Source organism: Hyperolius riggenbachi, chromosome 9, assembly GCF_040937935.1.
Source record: "Hyperolius riggenbachi isolate aHypRig1 chromosome 9, aHypRig1.pri, whole genome shotgun sequence".
NCBI lineage: Eukaryota > Metazoa > Chordata > Amphibia > Anura > Hyperoliidae > Hyperolius > Hyperolius riggenbachi.
The window spans coordinates 41,320,500-41,340,493 of NC_090654.1; the positions used below are offsets into that span (position 1 = coordinate 41,320,500).

Consider the following 19,994-nt stretch of genomic DNA (forward strand, 5'->3'; position numbering starts at 1 on the left):
TGGACTGTGTGGTTTTGTCTGCTGAGCACATTGACCTCTCTGCCTATTGATTGGGAGACCTTTTAGGCAATTGGCTTTTAAAATGGATATTTTTAAGACTGTAAATTTACATTAACTTCTCATAAATCACAGTGACACCTCCTACCTGATTCTAACTCCACCCACTTGCTGCTGGCACCACCCAATTTCTGAATTGATTCCAGTAGAGAAAATGGGGTAGAAGTAGGTTGCCTCTGTTGGATTTGTGCTCAAGACAGATCTCCAGAGCAGAGATTTGGACTCAAACTTCCAAAACTCCTTATTGGTATTAAAGGGAACCTGAAGTGAGAGGTATATGGAGGCTGCCATATTTATTTCCTTTTAAGCAATACCAGTTGCCGGGCTATCCTGCTGATCCTCTGCCTCTAATATGTTTAGCCATAGCCCCTGAACAAGCATGCAGCAGATCAGGTGTTTCTGACGTTGTTGTCAGATCTGACAAGATCAGCTGCATGCTTGTTTCTAGTGCGATTCAGACACTACTGTAGCCAAATAGATCAGCAGGGCTGCCAGGCAACTGGTATTATTTAAAAAGGAAATAAATATGGCAGCCTCCTTATTCTTGCTTCAGGTTCCCTTTAATGCTGACATTTAGGGTACATACACACATCCAGTATCGATTGGCCAATGACTGGCTAATTTTACCACTTCCATGTAGTATGAGGGCTTACCGATACAATCTGTTAATAGTATTCAAAGTCGGTTAGCCCTCTTACTACTGTACATGGAAGTGGTAAAATTGGCCATTGTTTGGCCAATCAAAATTGGATGTGTGGAAGCCTGGTACACACTTATGATTGGCCGATGACTGACCAATTTTACCACCTTCATGTAGTATCAGGATAAACAGATATGGAATGCTATGAACAAATAGTGTAGGTAAACCCTCATACTAGATGGAGGTAGTAAAATTGGTCAGTGATTGGCCAATCATAATTGAAAGTGTGTACCAGGCTTAAAGGAAACATCCAAGCAGAAAAAACAAACTAACTCCACTTACCTGGGGCTTCCTCCAACCCCTGGCAGTCGTTCTGTGCCCTCGCTGCAGCTCCGGTGGCTCTTAGTGTCTTTCGCTGCAGAAGCCGGCTTCCTGGTCGGCTTCTTGTGCGCTCCACGGCGCAGGTCACGTGGTCCGGCCGATGTCATCACGATTGTACTGCGCAGGCGTAGTAGTTCTGTGCCTGCACAGTATAATCCTGATGACGTCGGCCGGACCAAGTGACCTGCGCGGTGGAGCGCAGAAGAAGCCGACCAGGAAGCCGGCTTCTGCAGCGAAAGACACTAAGAGCCACCGGAGCTGCGGCGAGGGCACAGAACGACTGCCAGGGGCTGGAGGAAGCCCCAGGTAAGTGCAGTTTGTTTGTTTTTTTAGCTTGGACCTTCACTTTAAAGAGAGCCCAAGGTGTGGTCATGAAATGAAAAACAAAACAAAACTAGGCTACATGATCCGGGGGGCTGAGCGGATCAGGTAGCCTCCGAAACCGTTGCTCCTGTGGACTGCAATGGCCCACTTCCACTTTGGTGACCTGTGGATCACGACGCTGAAAGGAGAAGACTGTGTGTCTCTCACAGCAAGCAGGGAGGCGGCGGAGCCGAAAGGGGCGCGGCCAGGGAGAGAGAGCTGGCCAATGGCAACTGGGGAAACCCTGCATGAATGCCCCTGGCGGGCGTTTTGAGCAGGGAATCCCTCTCCCACATGTTTACCTCCGAGAGAGTGACTAATATTGTCGCTAATCTCTGGGGAGCTATAGTGTGGCGGTGGGAGGGCAGAGAGCAGTGGTGGGGGGACACAGAGGCATGTCATGAGGCAGAGAACACGCCTCTGTGTCCCATCTGCCCCCCCAAAAATCCACCTCGGGTTCTCTTTAAGCCTTATAAACAGATCCAGTTTTGATTGACCAATGCTTTGCCATTTTGTCACTTCCATGTAGTGAGAGCTCACCTACACAATCTGGTCATAGTATTAAAAATCTGTTGGCCCTCAAGATACACGGAGGTGTTAAAATTGGCCAGTGATTTGGCCAATCAAAATTTTATGTATGTACCAGGCTTTAAGCTTGGTAGACACCTGCAATTTTGATTGGCCAATCGCTGACCAATTTTACCACTTCCATGTAGTATGATGGTTTATTGTTTACCTACACAATCTGCTCCTAGTATTTCATTATCTGTTGACCCTCATAACTACATGGAGGTGGTAAAATTGGTCAGCGATTGGACACTCATAATTGAAAGTGTAGACCAGGCTTTAGACTGGAGAGGGTGTAGTTGCTGGAGTGATCCTTCCATGGAGAAATGGATGAAAATATGACATAAAGAAAAGACCCATTACTGGACCTTCACCCACTTTTGAGCACTTTCCATCAATTCCTGGTGTCTCCAGAACTAAGAGTGAACCATATATCTAGATACTTGTTCCTGCTATCCCTACCAGGTAATTCAATTCACATTTTTAATTGTGCATTAGAGACATGAAGGCCTTTCTTGTAGGCCTAGGATCCCTTTCTATAGAAGACTCTTCGTGTTATAGGGAATAGTAATATGACTTCCAGATGCCTCGTAGCCTCGTAGCAGCAGTGTAAATTGAGCATCATTCTGTGCATCATATCTAGTAGACAGCACTGTACATTGTCATTTCATATGGAGTATGGAAGACAAAACAAGTATCCTGTCATGCTATAATAATTCCGAGTGGCCACCACACCCGGTCCACTGGTGTCCTTTGTCTCATAGGTTGCAATGCAGCCAGTAAAAGAGACATAGGCCATAAGTCTCAGTTCCCATGTGCAGTGTAATGTCCGCTACGATGGTCCAGCTGTAGCCCGGGACAGATGCGTTACCCCCATATGGGGGAACGCATCTGCCTGCCTGGAATTATTGTGGACTACACAAAGGTGGTGTACGCTTACCTCAACAGATCCTCTAGATATGTTGCAGAGTGACAAGTATGAACGGCTTCTATTTAGAAAATAGGAGCCGTTTACAGTCTGTTTAGAAATGAGTGGAGAATGGACAATAAATGTCTGTTCTCCGCTAAAGTTCTCAGACAACTTTCATGGAGGACAATGAGATCACCACACCTACCACACCACCCTGGTCTCCAGACCAGTTCCCCGGTACCTGACTCCTGCAGGGACACCACTCCTGCCAACCTGACACAAGTGAACAACCTTGGAAATGGCACACAAATGGCTCAGTAGTGACAAACTGTATTGAAGCATGTAGAGCATTTGTGACTTGCATCTGTAGGTAGATTCTACCTGGTAGATTATTTTAAATTACCGTAGTCATTATTGAAGTAGCTTTCAAGCTGAAAAAATGTGGACACCTCTGATTTAGAGGTACACAACACGTTTGAGGCGTTGCCCTTTCTCAGGTGTACCACACCCCTCACCAGTGACATCTAAATACCCCACCCTCAGGAACTCACGTGATATGCAAAATAAACGGTCACATGACATGTACATTGTCAATCACATGATACACAAATAACAAAACAACTATTGGTACTGTAATAATTTAATGTACTAGTTTACACCTCTGTGACCTGGCAAGAATGTTCCTCAGTTATTAGCTGGGGTAGAACTGGGATCATATAGTTCCACCCAGATTGGTTTATTTTTTTTGAGGTTGATAGAATATGTGGAAACAATTATTGTTTTGTGATTTGTGTATCACGTGACTGACAATGTGCAAATTATGTGACTGTTCAATTTGAATAACATGTGAGTTCCCGTGAGTAGGGTATGTAGGTGTCACTGGTGAGGGGTGTGGTACATGCTTCAAGCTTATCACTGTTGAGCTATTGGTGTGCCGTGTACTAGTTTGGTTAACTTCCAGGTAGGACCCGGGTTGCATCTTAAGCACAGTCTCCCCCAGCAGAGACTCCTGGCTTGGAGGAGGCAGTGCTGCACCTTATAAACAAGCTATCTGATTGCCTTGCTGAATGGTGATCTTAGTCATGTGCTGTGGAAGTGATTGGCTCTTTGTCTCATAGCTTCCCAGGAGCGCATCTTGACAACTCCAGAGAGCAGCAGCTATAGTCCATCTAGGAGGAGGACAGCATCTGAAAGCACTTCCTGCTCAGGTAAAAGACCCAGGCTCCTCGGTGTTGCATAGATTTCAAGCTCAGTAGATATGATTTCAAAATCTACTTTGGTGAAAATCAAAACCAGGGTTTATAGAATCTGAGTTATTGTGTGACTTACATCACTGAAGCATGTTGAAGATGGAGGTCTTGCGTTAAATGTTATAAATGTGTGTCTACCAGTCTGCTGATTCTATAAGGACCAGAGAGATGTCCTGTGATAAGTCAATCTACATACATTCGCTTGATCACCGTCATTTGAAAACGAGTGATCCCTGATAGTGTTTGAGCATGGTTGTATTAAACGATATCACTACAACGTTCTGCCAATTGAATCAGTAGTGGTAGCGCGAAATTGAGGACCCTGAAGTGCATAATTTGCCACACATGAGTAGTTTGAATGGATCGATCGTTTGGTATCGTTCAATACAAACCACTAACACTGATTATCGTCCAAACCGATCCACCAGGACGGATCAGTCTACATGGACAATAATCTTCTCAGCCATGCCACCATAGCAAAGGTGGTTTAGCATGTGTATGGAGCTTAGGAGTACTGCTGTGGCAGTTCAGAGAAATATCCTGTGATTGATAAGAAACATTTACCGTGATAGGCCAGAGACATGTCCTGTGATAGGCCAGATAATTGGTTTTTACTGTAGTGATAGAGCAGAAAGAAGTCCAGTGCAGGAGAGAAGATTTATGGTGAAATCCGCTCAACCCCTATGTATGGTGGTCAGTGCAAATAACCAGTAACTCAGTGCCAAATGCAGCAGAATCAGGCGATTTATTAAAGCGGAATATAACCCAGCATTTCAACTTTGCTCTAAAACATTATTTACAGCATATTATATGCAACCAGCATTTTTTTTTTTACTAGACCAGCATTGGAAGGGTTACACACAGAGCTTTAAAGTTCGGTGGAGAGAAATGCAGACGCATCCGAAGTTTAGATAGATACATTTAAGTAAACACAATGTAACAAGTGGTGATTTTGACACACTCTCTGACTGTGCAGGACCTCCCGGACACAGAGAGAGAGAGTGAGTCACATTCCTCACTTGTTACATTGTGTTTACTTAAATGTATCTATCTAAACTTCGGGAACTTTAAAGCTCTGTGTGTAACCCTTCCAATGCTGGTCTAGTAAAAAAAAAATGCTGGTTGCATATAATATGCTGTAAATAATGTTTAAGAGCAAAGTTGAAATGCAGGGTTATATTCCGCTTTAAGGACCAGTGTGCGTCCAAAACATGTCGGCTATCTTGGTGTACTGGTTTTATCTGACTCAATAAAGGTTTATACAAGGCTGTGGAGTTGGAGTCGGAGCAATTTTTGGTACCTGGAGTCTGAATCGGTGGTTTCAGAAACTGAGAAGTCAGAGTCAGATGATTTTTGTACCAACTTCATAGCGCTGGGTTTAGATTCATATTGGATATTTTGCGGAACTCCACTTCTTCAATTAGCAGGAAAGAAGTCCATGTAATAGTCCAGAAAGATGTTCTGTAATAGGTAAGAGAAGCGTGCACTGAAGCTACAGAGATGTCCTGTGTCAAAGTACACATGAAGTGAGAGGGATATGATGGCTGCCATATTTATTTCCTGGTAAACAATACAAGTTGCCTGGCAGTCCTGCTGATCTTTTTGGCAGCAGTGGTGTCAGAATCAACCACCTGAAACAAGCATGCTTGTTCCAGGTCTATGGCCAAGATTATTAAAAACTGACGCTAAGTAGGACAACCAGGCAATATGCATTATTTAAAAGGAAATAAATATGGAAACCTGATAGTCTAAAGATGTGTTGTATGATAGGCCAGTGTGATGTCCTGTCATTAGCCATAGAGATGTCCTTTGCTTGACCAGAATTATCCTCTCAAATATGAGAGAAGTGTGCTGTCATATGCTGGCACGATGTCCTATGGTAGGTCAGAGGAAAGTGATGAGCCAGAGTGGTGTCCTGTGATCGTCGAGAAAGATTTCCTTTGATAAGCCAAAAAAATTGTTTTAAATATGAGAGGTGTTCTGTAATAGGCCCAAATTGTGCTTATTATGCTTAAATATGTCTTTTTGATAGACTAGATAGATGTCCTATGATAGACCAGATATATGTCCTGTGATAGGCCAGAGATCTGTCCTATGATAGGCCAGAGATATGCCCAGTGATAGATTAGATACATGTCCTGTGGTAGACCATAGATATGTGCTGTGATAGGAGAGATATATGCTGTGATAGGCCAGAGATATGTGCTGTGATAGACCAGATACCTGTCCATTGGTAGAACAGAGATAAGTCCTGTGATAGGCCAGAGATATGTCCTGTTATAGGCTAGAGATATGTCCTGTGGTAGACCAGAGATATGTCCTATGATAGACCAGAAAAAGGTCCTATGATAGACCAGATAAATGTCCTGTAGTAAATTAGAGATATGTCCTGTGATAGGCCAGAAGTATGTCCTGTTATAGGCTAGAGATATGTCCTGTGGTAGACCAGAATATATCCTATGATAGGCCAGAGATATGTCCTGTGGTAGACCAGAGATATGTCCTATGAGAGGCCAGAGATATGTTCTGTGATAGGCCAGAGATATGTTCTGTGATAGGCCAGAGATAATGTCCTGTGATAGGCCAGAGATATGTCCTGTGATAGGCTAGAGATCTGTCCTGTGGTAGACCAGAATATGTCCTATGATAGGCCGGAGATATGTCCTAAGAGAGGCCAGAGATAATGTCCTGTGATAGGCCAGAGATATGTGTTGTGACATATTCTGTGACAGGCCAGATAGTTGTCCTGTGATTGACCAAAGGGATGTACTGGAATTTCATCTGGTTTACCTTTCTGGAGGAGGGGGTCTTTCTCTACTGTGTGAGTCTGCTGTGTTGCATAGTCTGATATCAGAGTAGGAGACTGTGTGCTAAATGCTAATGTAATTCCATATAAGAGTATTCTGTGTGATGTGATTCTTATTCATGCAGTGGGAGCAAAAATCTGTCCAATGTCTCTTCCAGTTATGGGGGTCCCATTACGAAGCACACGGCACAGTTCTGCAATGGAGGATTCATCAGACTGCTTGCTGCAACGCACATTTTATGGTGATAAGGACAATGCCCACTCTGCTTCAGCCTCTGCACCCTCCACTTCCAGCCCTGCCAGGGTTCATGGCCGAGAAAAAGGTCAGAGCAGGGCGGACCCTCATCTTGGGTCATCACCATCTGTGGAGCCTTCTGTTGATGGTTTGAGCTCATCGAGCCTCAAGAGAAGCATGGTGGAGGCCATCCGGAAGCAAGCACGCCGCATGTACAACTACGATAACATTCTGGCCTCTAAAAGGAACTTGGACCATGTTAATAAGATCCTTAAAGCTAAGAAACTGCAGAGACAATCTCGTACAGGCAACAATATTGTAAAGAGGAGGCCGGGAAGACCCAGGAAGTACCCCTTGGACTCTGTGCTGAACTTGGCAGCCCCCAGCCAGCGGGACAAAAGTGGCGATCGATCGGACACAGTGACTGATGTGATTGAGGCTGTAGTACAGGGGGTTAATCTGACCGGTGAACATCACATGGGCTGGAAGAGGAAGCACCTGGGAATTGAAAAGCAGATAAGGAAGCGTCTGAGAACATCTCTGGAAGACGAGCAGGAGAGCAGCATGGGGTATGGGATACTTTGTGTGACATGATTTGCTTCTTCCTGTAAATGAAATGATTGCATGCCTGGTTACCTCATCATCATTCTCTCATTTCTCTTTCAGTCTGGCTGACATCACTTTCACCGATGACTGTTCCGGCCATAATGTCAGCTTGAGTCATGGAACCCGAACTGATGCTTTGTCACGTCACCTGTCACCCCTCCTCCAACGGGAAAAGAAGGTGGCTCGCCCTCCCAAAAAGAAATACCAAAAAGCTGGACTCTTTTCCGATGTTTACAAGACCACTGAGTGAGTATTCATGTTTCATGCCTTAGAAGTAGCGTAACTACAATTCAAGGCCCCCCCCCCAGTGAAACATGGGGCCCCCCAATTGTTCACACCCCTTCCCTTCCCTTGGTGCCCTTCACGGCCCTTGGGACCATCTCACTAGTGTCATAAAACAAGTGTGGTCATCATGATCTTCACCCCCATAACAAGTATAGACATAAACACACCTGATCTGAAATATAGTCCCCTGTATCGGAGGAAGGGAAGGTTAGCAGTTGAGCCCCCACCCACAACTCTGGGCCCCCTTTTCATTGCAAGGACTGCACCCCTCTAGTTACGCCCCTGGGACTGAGGGAGGTGTTTTCTTAGCTACTATGGCCTAAAGCCTAAAGTGTATGGTTTTTCACCAGGCCATATAAATGGTATTTCGGCCTGTCGATGGTAGACCAACATGGACCCATGGCCAGCCTACCAGCTACTAGCAAGTCCATAGATACTGCAGAGGAACTTCTAAGAAACTGTTCAGTGTTTGCCTTTACAGGGCCTGCAACTCCTGTTTCCACTATATGACAGGGTGAACACCGTTACATCCCACTGCTCCTCTGACAGTGCACGACCTGGTCAGCAAATCCAAAAGGTCACAGGAAAAAGAAGGGTCCGCACTTGTCCATAGCGGAGCAATGGGCGGTTGTGACACTTTGAGACTCCTACTTATATGGCCATATAGCCAAAGTGTTGTTAGCTATGATTAAGGACAGATAGTCCGAAACATGTAAGCTTTCTAATGTTGCCTTGGCTGTCTATGGCTAAGTCCATTCAATAAAGGTTGTTCCTTTGGACAAGTGCGGACCCTTCTTCTTTCTCCTGTTTCCACTAGCAGTTTGGCCTAACTTGCCGCAATGCTGTAGGGCTAGAGTTTCTCCATTCCCGTTGCTCCATTCCACAAGTTCAGCCAGAAGAATTGAACGCTAGATGCTGAAAGACAATTCCTGGAACGCCTCAAATTCATCAGTAGCTTTTGCTACTATTAATATCAAAATGTGAGCTTACAAAAGGAATTAGCATACGTGTTGGTGTTTTTTTTTTTTTTTTTTATTCATTAAATTTCTGCAGAGTCAATTAAATACTTGTTTATTTGCTTCACATTTATATTTATATACGGTACTGTAAAGATAAAATATAGATATAGCCACATATGATAAAGTCTAGAAAAAAAGTTAAAGTGAATCCGAGGTGAGGGTTATGTGGAGGCTGACATATTTATTTCCTTTTAAGTAATACCTTTTGCCTGGCTGTCCTGCTGATCCTCTGCCTCTAATACTTTTAGCCATAGACCCTGAACAAGCTTGCAGAAGATCACAGGTTTCTGACATTATTGTCAGATCTGACAAGATTCGGCTGCATGCTTGTTTCTGGTGTTATTCAGACACTACTGAAGTCAAATACATAGGCAGGGCTGCCAGGCACCTGGTATTATTTAAAAGGAAATAAATTTGGCAGTCTTCAATATTACTTTTACTTGGGGTTCACTTTAACACGAGGTGCACTTACTTTTCACATGACTCTATAGTTTTATAATATCACAGTGTTGTGTCTCATTGTGTGGCAGCCCGAAGACTCGTCTGATGCAGCTAAAGAAGGAGAAGTTGGAGTATAACCCACGAGAACATGAGTACGGTCTGCTGCCGGCACCAATCCATATTGGTGAGTGGACATCTTGCTACCATAGCATTACATTCCACAAGTTGAAAGAGAATTCTTATCCCTCCGACCCTCAGGGCAACAATAGGGTTTACATGCCACATGTTAACGTGGTTCATTATCTAAGTACGAGTTAAGGTCCGAAAATACGCTAGATAAAAGTGACCTCTCGCACCAACAACATTACCCTAGCAAAACAACAAGTCTTTTTAAATGATGTTGTCTACAAACACCGGTATTCCAAATGACAGTCTTACTACATGCTGGGATTCTCTGAGCAGTGTCATGTGAACAACATTGTACACACCTGGGCGACTCCACAATATCTGCCCAACAGACAGGCGAATTGATCCGCCAGGGGGTCAGGCACGATGCCCAATACCGGTTGTTGCCTGGCTACATTTTTTTAACACGATTGACGTCCGATAAGGCAAAACCTGTAGTTCGGCAGACCTTTAAACGACTTTAGTTTGGCGCGTGTACAAGGCTTAAAGAGGAACTCCAGTGAAAATAATGTAGTAAAAAAAGTGCTTCATTTTTACAATATTTATGTATAAATGATTTAGTCAGTGTTTGTCCATTGTAAAATCTTTTCAATCCCTGATTTACATTATGACATTTATTACATTGTGACATTTTTACTGTTGGCAGGTGATGTAGCTGCTGCATGCTTTTTTGGCAGTTGGAAACAGCTGTGAACAGCCATTTCCCACAATGCAATGAGGTTCACAGACAGGAAACTGCCAGGAGTACCACGTTCCTCAGTTTCTTGTGGGGGGGGGGGGGGTTCACCACAATATCAGTCATACAGCGCCCCTTGATGGTCTGTTTGTGAAAAGGAATAGATTTCTCACATGAAAGGGGTATCCGCTACTGATTGGGATAAAGTTCAATTCTTGGTCGGAGTTTCTCTTTAAGTGGGGCTTTGCCTACCTTTGTTCCCTTGTCTGCTAAGTAATTGTAGCCCTCCACCACATTATTCCTTCTGGGCGTCAGAGAATTCTAGACCTACGCCTGTAGGCATCGTGCATTGTGGGATCTCGGACAAATACAAAGTAGCTAATGTTTGCCTAGCTACAGAGCAGAAAATAACCCATGAACCTGTCAGTAGCAACAGTGTATAAATTAGCCTAAGTGCAGCTACTACAAGACCCTGCAGCTATCTTGGTTACACTCCAGATAATTTTTTATGGAACAGGAAGCCCTCACTGTTCCTAGACCCTTACTGAATAGCGATAGTATCTGTTTTAAGAGAGGGGAACTGAGGCAATTAAGCTTGGGAGGTGAGCAGAACCAAGAGGCTTTGGGGAAGGGGGTTTCGAGAGAAGCCAAGTTCTTTTGCAGCATGTGTAGCCAGTGTACATTGGCCAAAGAATGGACCTGCATGGATCAGGTGACTGCTGACACACTACAATCCCCCTTCTCCTAAGTCACTGGAAAGACCCCCAATCTCTGCAGTTGCAGAGACTCAACAGTATTTCCAAGTAGTCACAGGCAGCCTCAAAGCAGGCCCATGATTTAGACAGTTGAGCATTCTAGGGTCGATGCCTCACCGATCCAGTCTCCTCCCCTGCAAGAGCCCAGTACTCTTACTGGGCTCTTGCAGGGGAGGAGACTGGATCGGTGAGGCATCGACCCTAGAATGCTCAACTGTCTAAATCATTGGCCTACTGTGATTTGTAGACAGTAGATTGAGGCATATCTCCAGTCATTGGAATCAGGGCTTGTATTCAGTGTAGGTATCGGAGAAAGGAGAGAGAAGAGAGCAATACCTTTAATTCAGTTTGCAAATTGCAAAAGAAATGCACGCACTTCTCTGACATGGACCGTGGCCAGCGCGGGACATCAACAAGGGTGGTCATTGGTCATTATCACCTGGCACACAGAGCTTGCCTGGACTCCAGACTTAAGACGTAACTTTGTTGTTGTCCCCTGCTGGCCATGGCCAATGTCCGAAGTGAGATGCCCTTGCAAAATGTATGCAATCTTGTACATGCATTTCTTTTGCAATTTGCTGAATTAAAGGTATTGCACCATGGGAGCACTCTCTTCTTTTTATGATACAGACACCTGTCAAATCCCACCACTGGGAGAGCTGTTCTGGACACTACCTTTCCTCCTTTCATTGTCTAACCCTGGCATTGGAGAACTGATTCACTTTGGACATTATGAGCTTGATTCACTAACCCGGCGCTAAGCCGGTTAGGTTAGTGTGCCTTATCTGAGTTAGTGTGCCTTATCTGAGGTTAGTGTGCCTTATCTGAGTTAGTGTGCCTTATCTGAGGTTAGTGTGCCTTATCTGAGGTTAGTGTGCCTTATCTGAGGTTAGTGTGCCTTATCTGAACTCAGTGCCCCTCAAGTAGCTTTATGTACACTAAAAGATGCACAAAGCTACATCGCGCACTGCACGATAACATTGCACCTGCTATACTGTACATGATGCAACCTTATGCACCGTTATCGTTGCATCCTAGGCGACCTTATGGTCGCATCATATACAGTATAGCGGGTGCGACGTTATCGTCGCACCGCACGCAAAGATTGACGCATTACGCTGTGCGCGGTGCAGTGTGCGATGTAGCTTTGTGCTCTGTCTTTTAGTGTGCACAAAGCTACTTAAGGGGCACTAAGTTCAGATAAGGCACACTAACCTCAGATAAGGCACACTAACCTCAGATAAGGCACACTAACCTCAGATAAGGTTAGCGCTGTAGTTTGTGCCCACTAAGTGATAAGGCACACTAACTGGCTTAGTGCCGGTTAGTGAATCAAGGCCTATATCTGTTAGTTAGGTGTAACATGCAGCGCACATATATTTGGATATTCTGTATTCAGTGTAGACCTGAGATTTTGTTTCCCTAGCCACACAGGAAACCATTCAGGGGAAAAACAGGCAGCTGCAGTTACAAATGCCTCCAACCTCCTACATGCTATAGATTGTAGGTGCTGCAGGAGTTTGGAAAGAACAGGAGGCTGACTTTAATAAACATTCTGTAAGAGAGGAAGGAGACAGACCAGCGTACGTAAGAAAACTCTCTCCCAGAGCCAAGCAGGAGAGGAAGCGGGATTATTGCTACCAGCGGCCTTTCCTGGAGGGTGATAATTACCCAGCGAGCGCCTTTTCATGTAAACACTGCAGCAGGGCGGAGAGGAGATCTCATATGTGACGCCATATTACACACAGAGCCGCCCTAATTAGAGTATGCAATAGCTCGGCTCGAGTATAGCATTACAACTTTCTATTCTTGGCCATATAACTTTCCTGATGTCTGCTCCGCCACAGAGAGAGAGAGGGAAAGTTCTGTGCTCTGCTGGCTGAGAGCCACAGCCGCTGAAAGAGCTTATTGTTTCCTGCAGTGAGGTCATCCCAAAAGAAGGCAATTCCCAGCAGATCCAGACTCTTCCTGGAACCTGCCAGCACTTCAGCCTTCCAGCTCAGGGTACGAGGCTGGAAGAAAAACATTTCTCTCTAGACTTGTGGGGACACCAGCGTCCTGTTCGCTGTGTGTGTGTGTGCGCTTTGTTTAGGAGGTTATACACTCTAAGCTGTCCTTGCCTTCCAGCTGTTGTTTCCTCAGGGGGAAGTTTGGCGCTGACAATGCAGCGGTTATACTCCCCCCTGTAGGAGTTTGTTTTTTCTGCCCCTCCTACAATATTTCCCTGCCGTGGTTTGTGGCTGCCCCTCCCCCACAGTGGCAAAGTATCCCTGCAACAGTTTGTGTCTGTACTCCTTTGTGTTTCCTCACCACACACCGTGGTGATACTTCTACACACTAGTTTGGGTATCATCCGTTCCTACAAACAATGGGGAGATTTCTCTGCAGATCTCCCCCCAACAGTAGTAATACTGAGATTTCTCTGCAGTAGTTTGTACCCCCCCCCCCCCCCTTTCCTAGTAAGTAATACAGTAAAAACCCCATTTTCTAGAACTCAGTTAACCAGAATTCTCAAGCAACCATACAAAAAGTCCTGGCCTGGCAGGATGCATAAATCTACTTTTACACTTCTTTATACAGTAATAAACCTCTCTTACATTACGTTAAAGGGACACTGTAGGGGGGACAGGGGAAAATGAGTTGAAGTTACCTGGGACTTCTAATGGTCACCCACAGACGTCCTTGTGCCCGCACAGCCACTCACTGATGCTCCGGCCCCACCTCCGGTTCACTTCTGGAATTTCAGACTTTAAAGTCTGAAAACCACTGCGCCTGCGTTGCCGTGTCCTCACTCCCGCTGATTGCACCAGGAGCGTACTGGGCAGGCCTGGTGACATCAGCGGGAGTGAGGACACGGCAACGCAGGCGCAGTGGTTTTCAGACTTTAAAGTCGGAAATTCCAGAAGTGAATTGGAGGCGGGGCCGGAGCATCGGTGAGTGGCTGCATGGGCACAGGATGTCTGCGGGGGACCATTAGAAGCCCCGAGTAACTTCAACTCATTTTCCCCCGACCCGCCTACAGTATCCCTTTAAAGTGAATGTTTACCAGATTCAAAAAGAAAAAGTCAGATACTCACCTAAGGAGAGGGAAGGCTCGGTCCTAATGAGCCTTCCCCCTCCTCTCCCGGTGCCCGGTCCCGCGCAGGATCACCCGTGGCAGTATTCGACCAATTCGGTCAAATACTGCCACTTCCGCATGCCTTCGGGAGCTTTCGGAAGCCTTTGGGAGCACTCGGGCTCCCGATGACGCGGCCGCTCCATACTACGCATGCGCGAGCGCCCTCTATGATGCACTCGCGCGTACGTAGTATGGAGCGGCCCGTCTTCAGGAGCCCGAGTGCTCCCGAAGACCTCTGAAGTCCCTGCGGCGGCGGACGCGAACGGGAGAGCCAGCGCAGCACCGAGGGCACCGGGAGAGGAGAGGGAAGGCTCATTAGGACCGAGCATTCCCTCTCCTTAGGTGAGTATCTGAATTTTTCTTTTTGAATCCGGTACCCATTGGCTTTAAGTCTGTCCTTTGTCCTAATGTGTTTTTAATTACTGTATTTCAACATTAGTACAGAGTTTATGGTAAGTACAAACAAACACAGAACACTTATATTGCGCTTTTCTCCTGGCGGACTCAAAGCGCCTCTGTACACAGTTTTTTAGTGTTGTTTTTTAGCTAGACCTATTTTTAACATTGACTCTCAAGCAACCAGAAACTACACTTAAGGTGGCCATACACTGGTCGATTTGCCATCAGATTCGACCAACAGATAGATCCCTCTCTGTTCGAATCTGATCAGAGAGAGATCGTATGGCTGCCTTTACTGCAAACAGATTGTGAATCGATTTCAACCTGAAACCGATCACAATCTGTGAAGCTGCCGCCTCCCGCCGGCTATGCATTACCTGATCCGGCCGGCGCGTGTCCCCTGGTCTCCGTTGTGTTCTTCTCTGTGCTCGGCTCCTCCAGCTTCACTGAACTTCCTACCGGGGAAGTTTAAACAGTAGAGGGCGCTCTACTGTTTAAACTTCCTGCCGGGATAGGAAGTTCAGTAAAGCTGGAGGAGCCGAGCACGGAGAATTGACCGCGGAGAGAGCGGGGACGCGCAGGCGGAGCAGGTAATGTATTGCAGCTGTCGTCGGGCATTTGAACGCCGCTATCGACGCACTCCCGACCCGCCAGCGTTCGAGCGAAATCTTCCGGGCGGACGGATCGGCGGGAATCGACGGAAACGATTGATTTCGGACGGAAATCGATCGTTCTGTCAGCGTTTGCGCAACGCTTTCACAGCAGATTCGATCACAGTGATCGAATCTGCTGTATATCGGAGGGAAAATCGTTAGGTGTATGGGCCCCTTTACCCGGCATTAGCTGATCCCTGTTGGTGCCGGATAATGGAGGTTTCACTGTACTAAGCTTACTCTGCAGTACTTTGTGCCCCTACCTTCACCCTACAATAGTATTATTGAGAATGCTCTGCGGTGGTTTGTGTCTCTCCCTACAATAGTAATATTGAGATTTCTCTGATTTTGATATTGAGATCCTTCCCCCCCAAAAAAACTACGTGCACACACACCACAACACACCCACACACCACACACACACCACACACACACACCACACACACACACCACACACACACACCACACACACACCACACACACACACCACACACACACACCACACACACACCACACACACACCACAACACACACACCACACACACACACCACACACACACACCACACACACACCACACACACACACCACACACACACCCACACACACACCACACACCACACACACACCACAACACACACACCACACACACACACCACACACACACCACACACACACACCACACACACACCCACACACACACACACACCACACACACACACCACACACACACACCACACACACACCCACACACACACACCACACACACACACCACACACACACCACACACACACCACAACACACCCACACACCACACACACACCACACACACACACCACACACACACACCACACACACACACCACACACACACACCACACACACACACCACACACACACCACACACACACCACAACACACACACCACACACACACACCACACACACACACCACACACACACCACACACACACACCACACACACACCACACACACACACCACACACACACCACAACACACACACCACACACACACACCACACACACACCACACACACACACCACACACACACCACACACACACACACACCACACACACACACCACACACACACCCACACACACACACCACAACACACACACACACCCACACACCACACACACACCACACACACACCACACACACACCACAACACACACACCACACACACACACCACACACACACCACACACACACACCACACACACACACACACACACACACACACACACACACACACACACACACACACCACACACACACACACCACACACACACACACACACACACACACACACACCACAACACACACACCACACACACACACCACACACACACCACACACCACACACCCACACACACCCACCACAACACAACACCCACACCACACACACACACACACACACACACACACCACAACACCCACACCACACCCACACACACCACACCCACACACACCACACACAAACACACACACACACACCACACACACACACCACACACACACACAAAACACACACACACCACACACACACTGTGCGCACACACACACCACAACACAACACACACACATCACAACACACACCACACACACACACACACACACACTGGGCACACACACACACACACACACACACTGGGCACACACACACACACACACACACACACACACACACACACACACACTGTGCGCACGCACACACACACACACACACACACACACACACACACACACTCACACACTGTGCGCACACACACACCACAACACACACACACACCACAACTTGAGCATTCTTTTGCAGGGAAGTGGCTTTTCAGCTATGGCATTAATGCTGAAGAAAACTGACAAGTAAAAACAGGTATTTTTGGAGGCTTTAGACTCTCTTTAAGATATTCCACAGGTTTATTTTATATATAAGTCTACTTTTTAAGTTTTTACTGTTTTATTGCTTTTGCTCCATAACACATTCATTAAAGTATGCCAGAGCTAAAATCTATGAACTATTTACCCTTTTATCTCTTTGCAGCTCTCAAAAGGCATTTTCTACTAGGAAAGTGTTTTAAAGTTGGAATTTCTTATCAGTGAGAGTCACACTGTAGTCACTTCCTGTCTGAGTCAGGACTGAGTCAGCCACTTACATACCTGATGTTTAACTCTTTCAGTCAGAGAAAGAAAAAAAGGAACGCAGCATAGTTATTAGTGTGCTTGGCGCTGTACATACATGTCTATCTCATCATGTCACATGTCACCTCAGGTATCCTTTAAATTAAAAATAAATTCTGTTTAGTTAGTAGAAGGGAAAATACATTTGTCTCATCAAGATGGAAAAGTCATTCCTAAGTCCTAAACCAAGAACAGGGAGGATGCTCGTCTTTTCATGGTGCCTGTTGATGAGAGACGATCATATTGATCTCCTCCAAACATCAGTTTCTAGCTGCGTAGATCACCTCTACTGTGCATGAAGACATAAGCTCACCTCTCTCTATCTGACTTTTCCAGGGAAATATCTCAGGCACAAGAGGAACGACTTCCAGTTGCCCTACGATATCCTGTGGCAGTGGAAGCACAACCAGGTAAGCCCTGACTGCACCCGGGGATTGCTGAAAGATAAATGAACTAAGGTGTACCTGAGCCGTAGCTCAAGTCAAAAAGGAAACACTTAAAGGGAAGGTTCAGGGACTGTTTAAAAAAAATAAAAACCTGCATCCACTTACCTGGGGCTTCCTCCAGCCCGTGGCAGGCAGGAGGTGCCCTCGGCGCCGCTCCGCAGGCTGCCGGTGGCCGACCCGACCTGGCCAGGCCGGCGGCCAGGTCGGGCTCCTTCCGCATTCCAAAATGCGCCTCACGGCGGCGCGCTGACGTCATTGGACGTCCTCCGGGCTTTACTGCGCAGGCTCAGAACTACTGAGCCTGCGCAGTAAAGCCCGGAGGACGTCCGATGACGTCAGCGCGCCGCCGTGAGGCGCATTTTTCAACGCCGAAGGAGCCCGACCTGGCCGCCGGCCTGGCGAGGTCGGGTCGGCCACCGGAGACCACCGGCAGCCTGCGGAGCGACGCCGAGGGCACCTCCTGCCTGCCACGGCAGGCAGGCAGGAGGAAGCCCCAGGTAAGTGGATGCGGATTTTTATTTTTTTTAAAAAGTCCCTGAACCTTCCCTTTAAGAAGAGGGAAGCCTCTGGATCCTACAGAGCACAGGTGTCAAACTCAAGGCCCGCGAGCTGAATGCAGCCCCCCTTGCCATTTTATGTGGTCCTCGAGAGCCCCAGTAAAAGAAAGTCATCACACTGCCTTCCCAAGCAGTGGAGCACACCAGTGACCATGTAACCGGTTGAAACATTGCCAGTTTGAGCCGGAGTGCAGCAACATTAGTGACATTAGCTTGGGGCTCCCTGATGGGATCCAACCCCCTTTTGTGGCCTCTTCTCCCCCCCCCCCCCCAATCCCTAACTGGAACCATCTCCCCACATTGCAGAGTTGTGCAACAGAGCAATGTAATATTTACCTGTTCTAGCTATGTCCCCGTTTCTCCCCTAAGAATCTGATCGGGAGTGCATTCCTCTTCAAGCCGTACTGCGCCAGGGCGATTATGGCTGCCACCGTGCAGTAGGCCAGAGCCCCTCGTTCACAAATGGCTCGGAGCTACTGTGCATTCAAGGCCATGCAGGTGCAGCCCAGCCACACTCGTGCGCAGCTCTGATGTTGAGGAGGTTCCCGGCGAAAGTAGTGGTGGTGTGACTGCAGCTGTATACAGCATCCACAGCGAGACTTTTTTTTTTTTTTTAAGTAAATGGGACTTGTTTTTTAGAAAAAGAGACCAGATACTTACCTAAGGTGAGGGAAGGCATTGGGTCCTAATGAGCCTTCCCTCACCTCTCCCGGTGCCCTCGGTGCAGCGCTGGTTCCCCTGTTCACATCCCCCGCCGAGGGGACTTCGAAAGTCATTGGGAGCCGAGTCCTCTGAAGACAGGCGGCTCCATACTGCGTATGCGCGATGACGCGATAGAGGGCACTCGCACTTGTGCAGTATGGAGCGGCTCGTCTTCTGGAGCACTCAGGCTCCTGAAGACTTTCATAAGTCACCTTCGCCAGCGGAAGGAGCAGTATTTGACCAGTTTAGTCAAATACTGCTCCCGGGGACAGCGCAGCACCGAGAGCACCAGGAGAGAAGAGAGAAGCCTCATTAGGACCCAGAGCCTCCCCTCTCCTTAGGTAAGTATCTGGCTTAGGGAGTTTTGTTTTTTTAACAAGCGGCTCCCAATCCCATTTACTTTAATATATTATGGACTGCCTTTGTTTACTAGAAAAACAAGTTATTTACTTACCTTTCAGTAACCCCACTGTGTAATTTATCACCTAGCAACAGGTGATTTTTTTTCTTTTATACTCAGGCCAGGTTTTCTGAATCCCATTTTGACCTCCTCATTGGAGATGATTGGAGTTCCCCTAGTGAATCAGGCCCACAGTGTATACACCTAATAAAATGAGCATTGGATTTCCATATTTCTCACACGATCTCTGGTAGCTAGTAATGGAGTAGGTGGAGGGATTTATCGGTGCTGATACAGCTTTATGCCTCTTTGTGAAACATTCTATAGCAGTCTATATAGGAG

General features: G+C 46.8%; 1 protein-coding gene across 4 annotated transcripts in view; it reads left to right on the forward strand.

Moving 5' to 3' along the window:
• The window catches only part of ASH1L (ASH1 like histone lysine methyltransferase), a 131,721-nt gene that overhangs the window by 76,465 nt on the left and 35,262 nt on the right, over window positions 1-19,994 (forward strand). For 3 of the 4 annotated variants that reach the window (XM_068252588.1, XM_068252587.1, XM_068252586.1), the window contains exons 4-8: window positions 4,037-4,126; window positions 7,133-7,778; window positions 7,876-8,061; window positions 9,650-9,744; window positions 17,884-17,957. In XM_068252588.1, the coding sequence (XP_068108689.1) occupies window positions 4,037-4,126; window positions 7,133-7,778; window positions 7,876-8,061; window positions 9,650-9,744; window positions 17,884-17,957 (1,091 nt within the window). The remainder of the gene's footprint in view (window positions 1-4,036; window positions 4,127-7,132; window positions 7,779-7,875; window positions 8,062-9,649; window positions 9,745-17,883; window positions 17,958-19,994) is intronic. The other variant, XM_068252589.1, reaches the window with a different exon arrangement.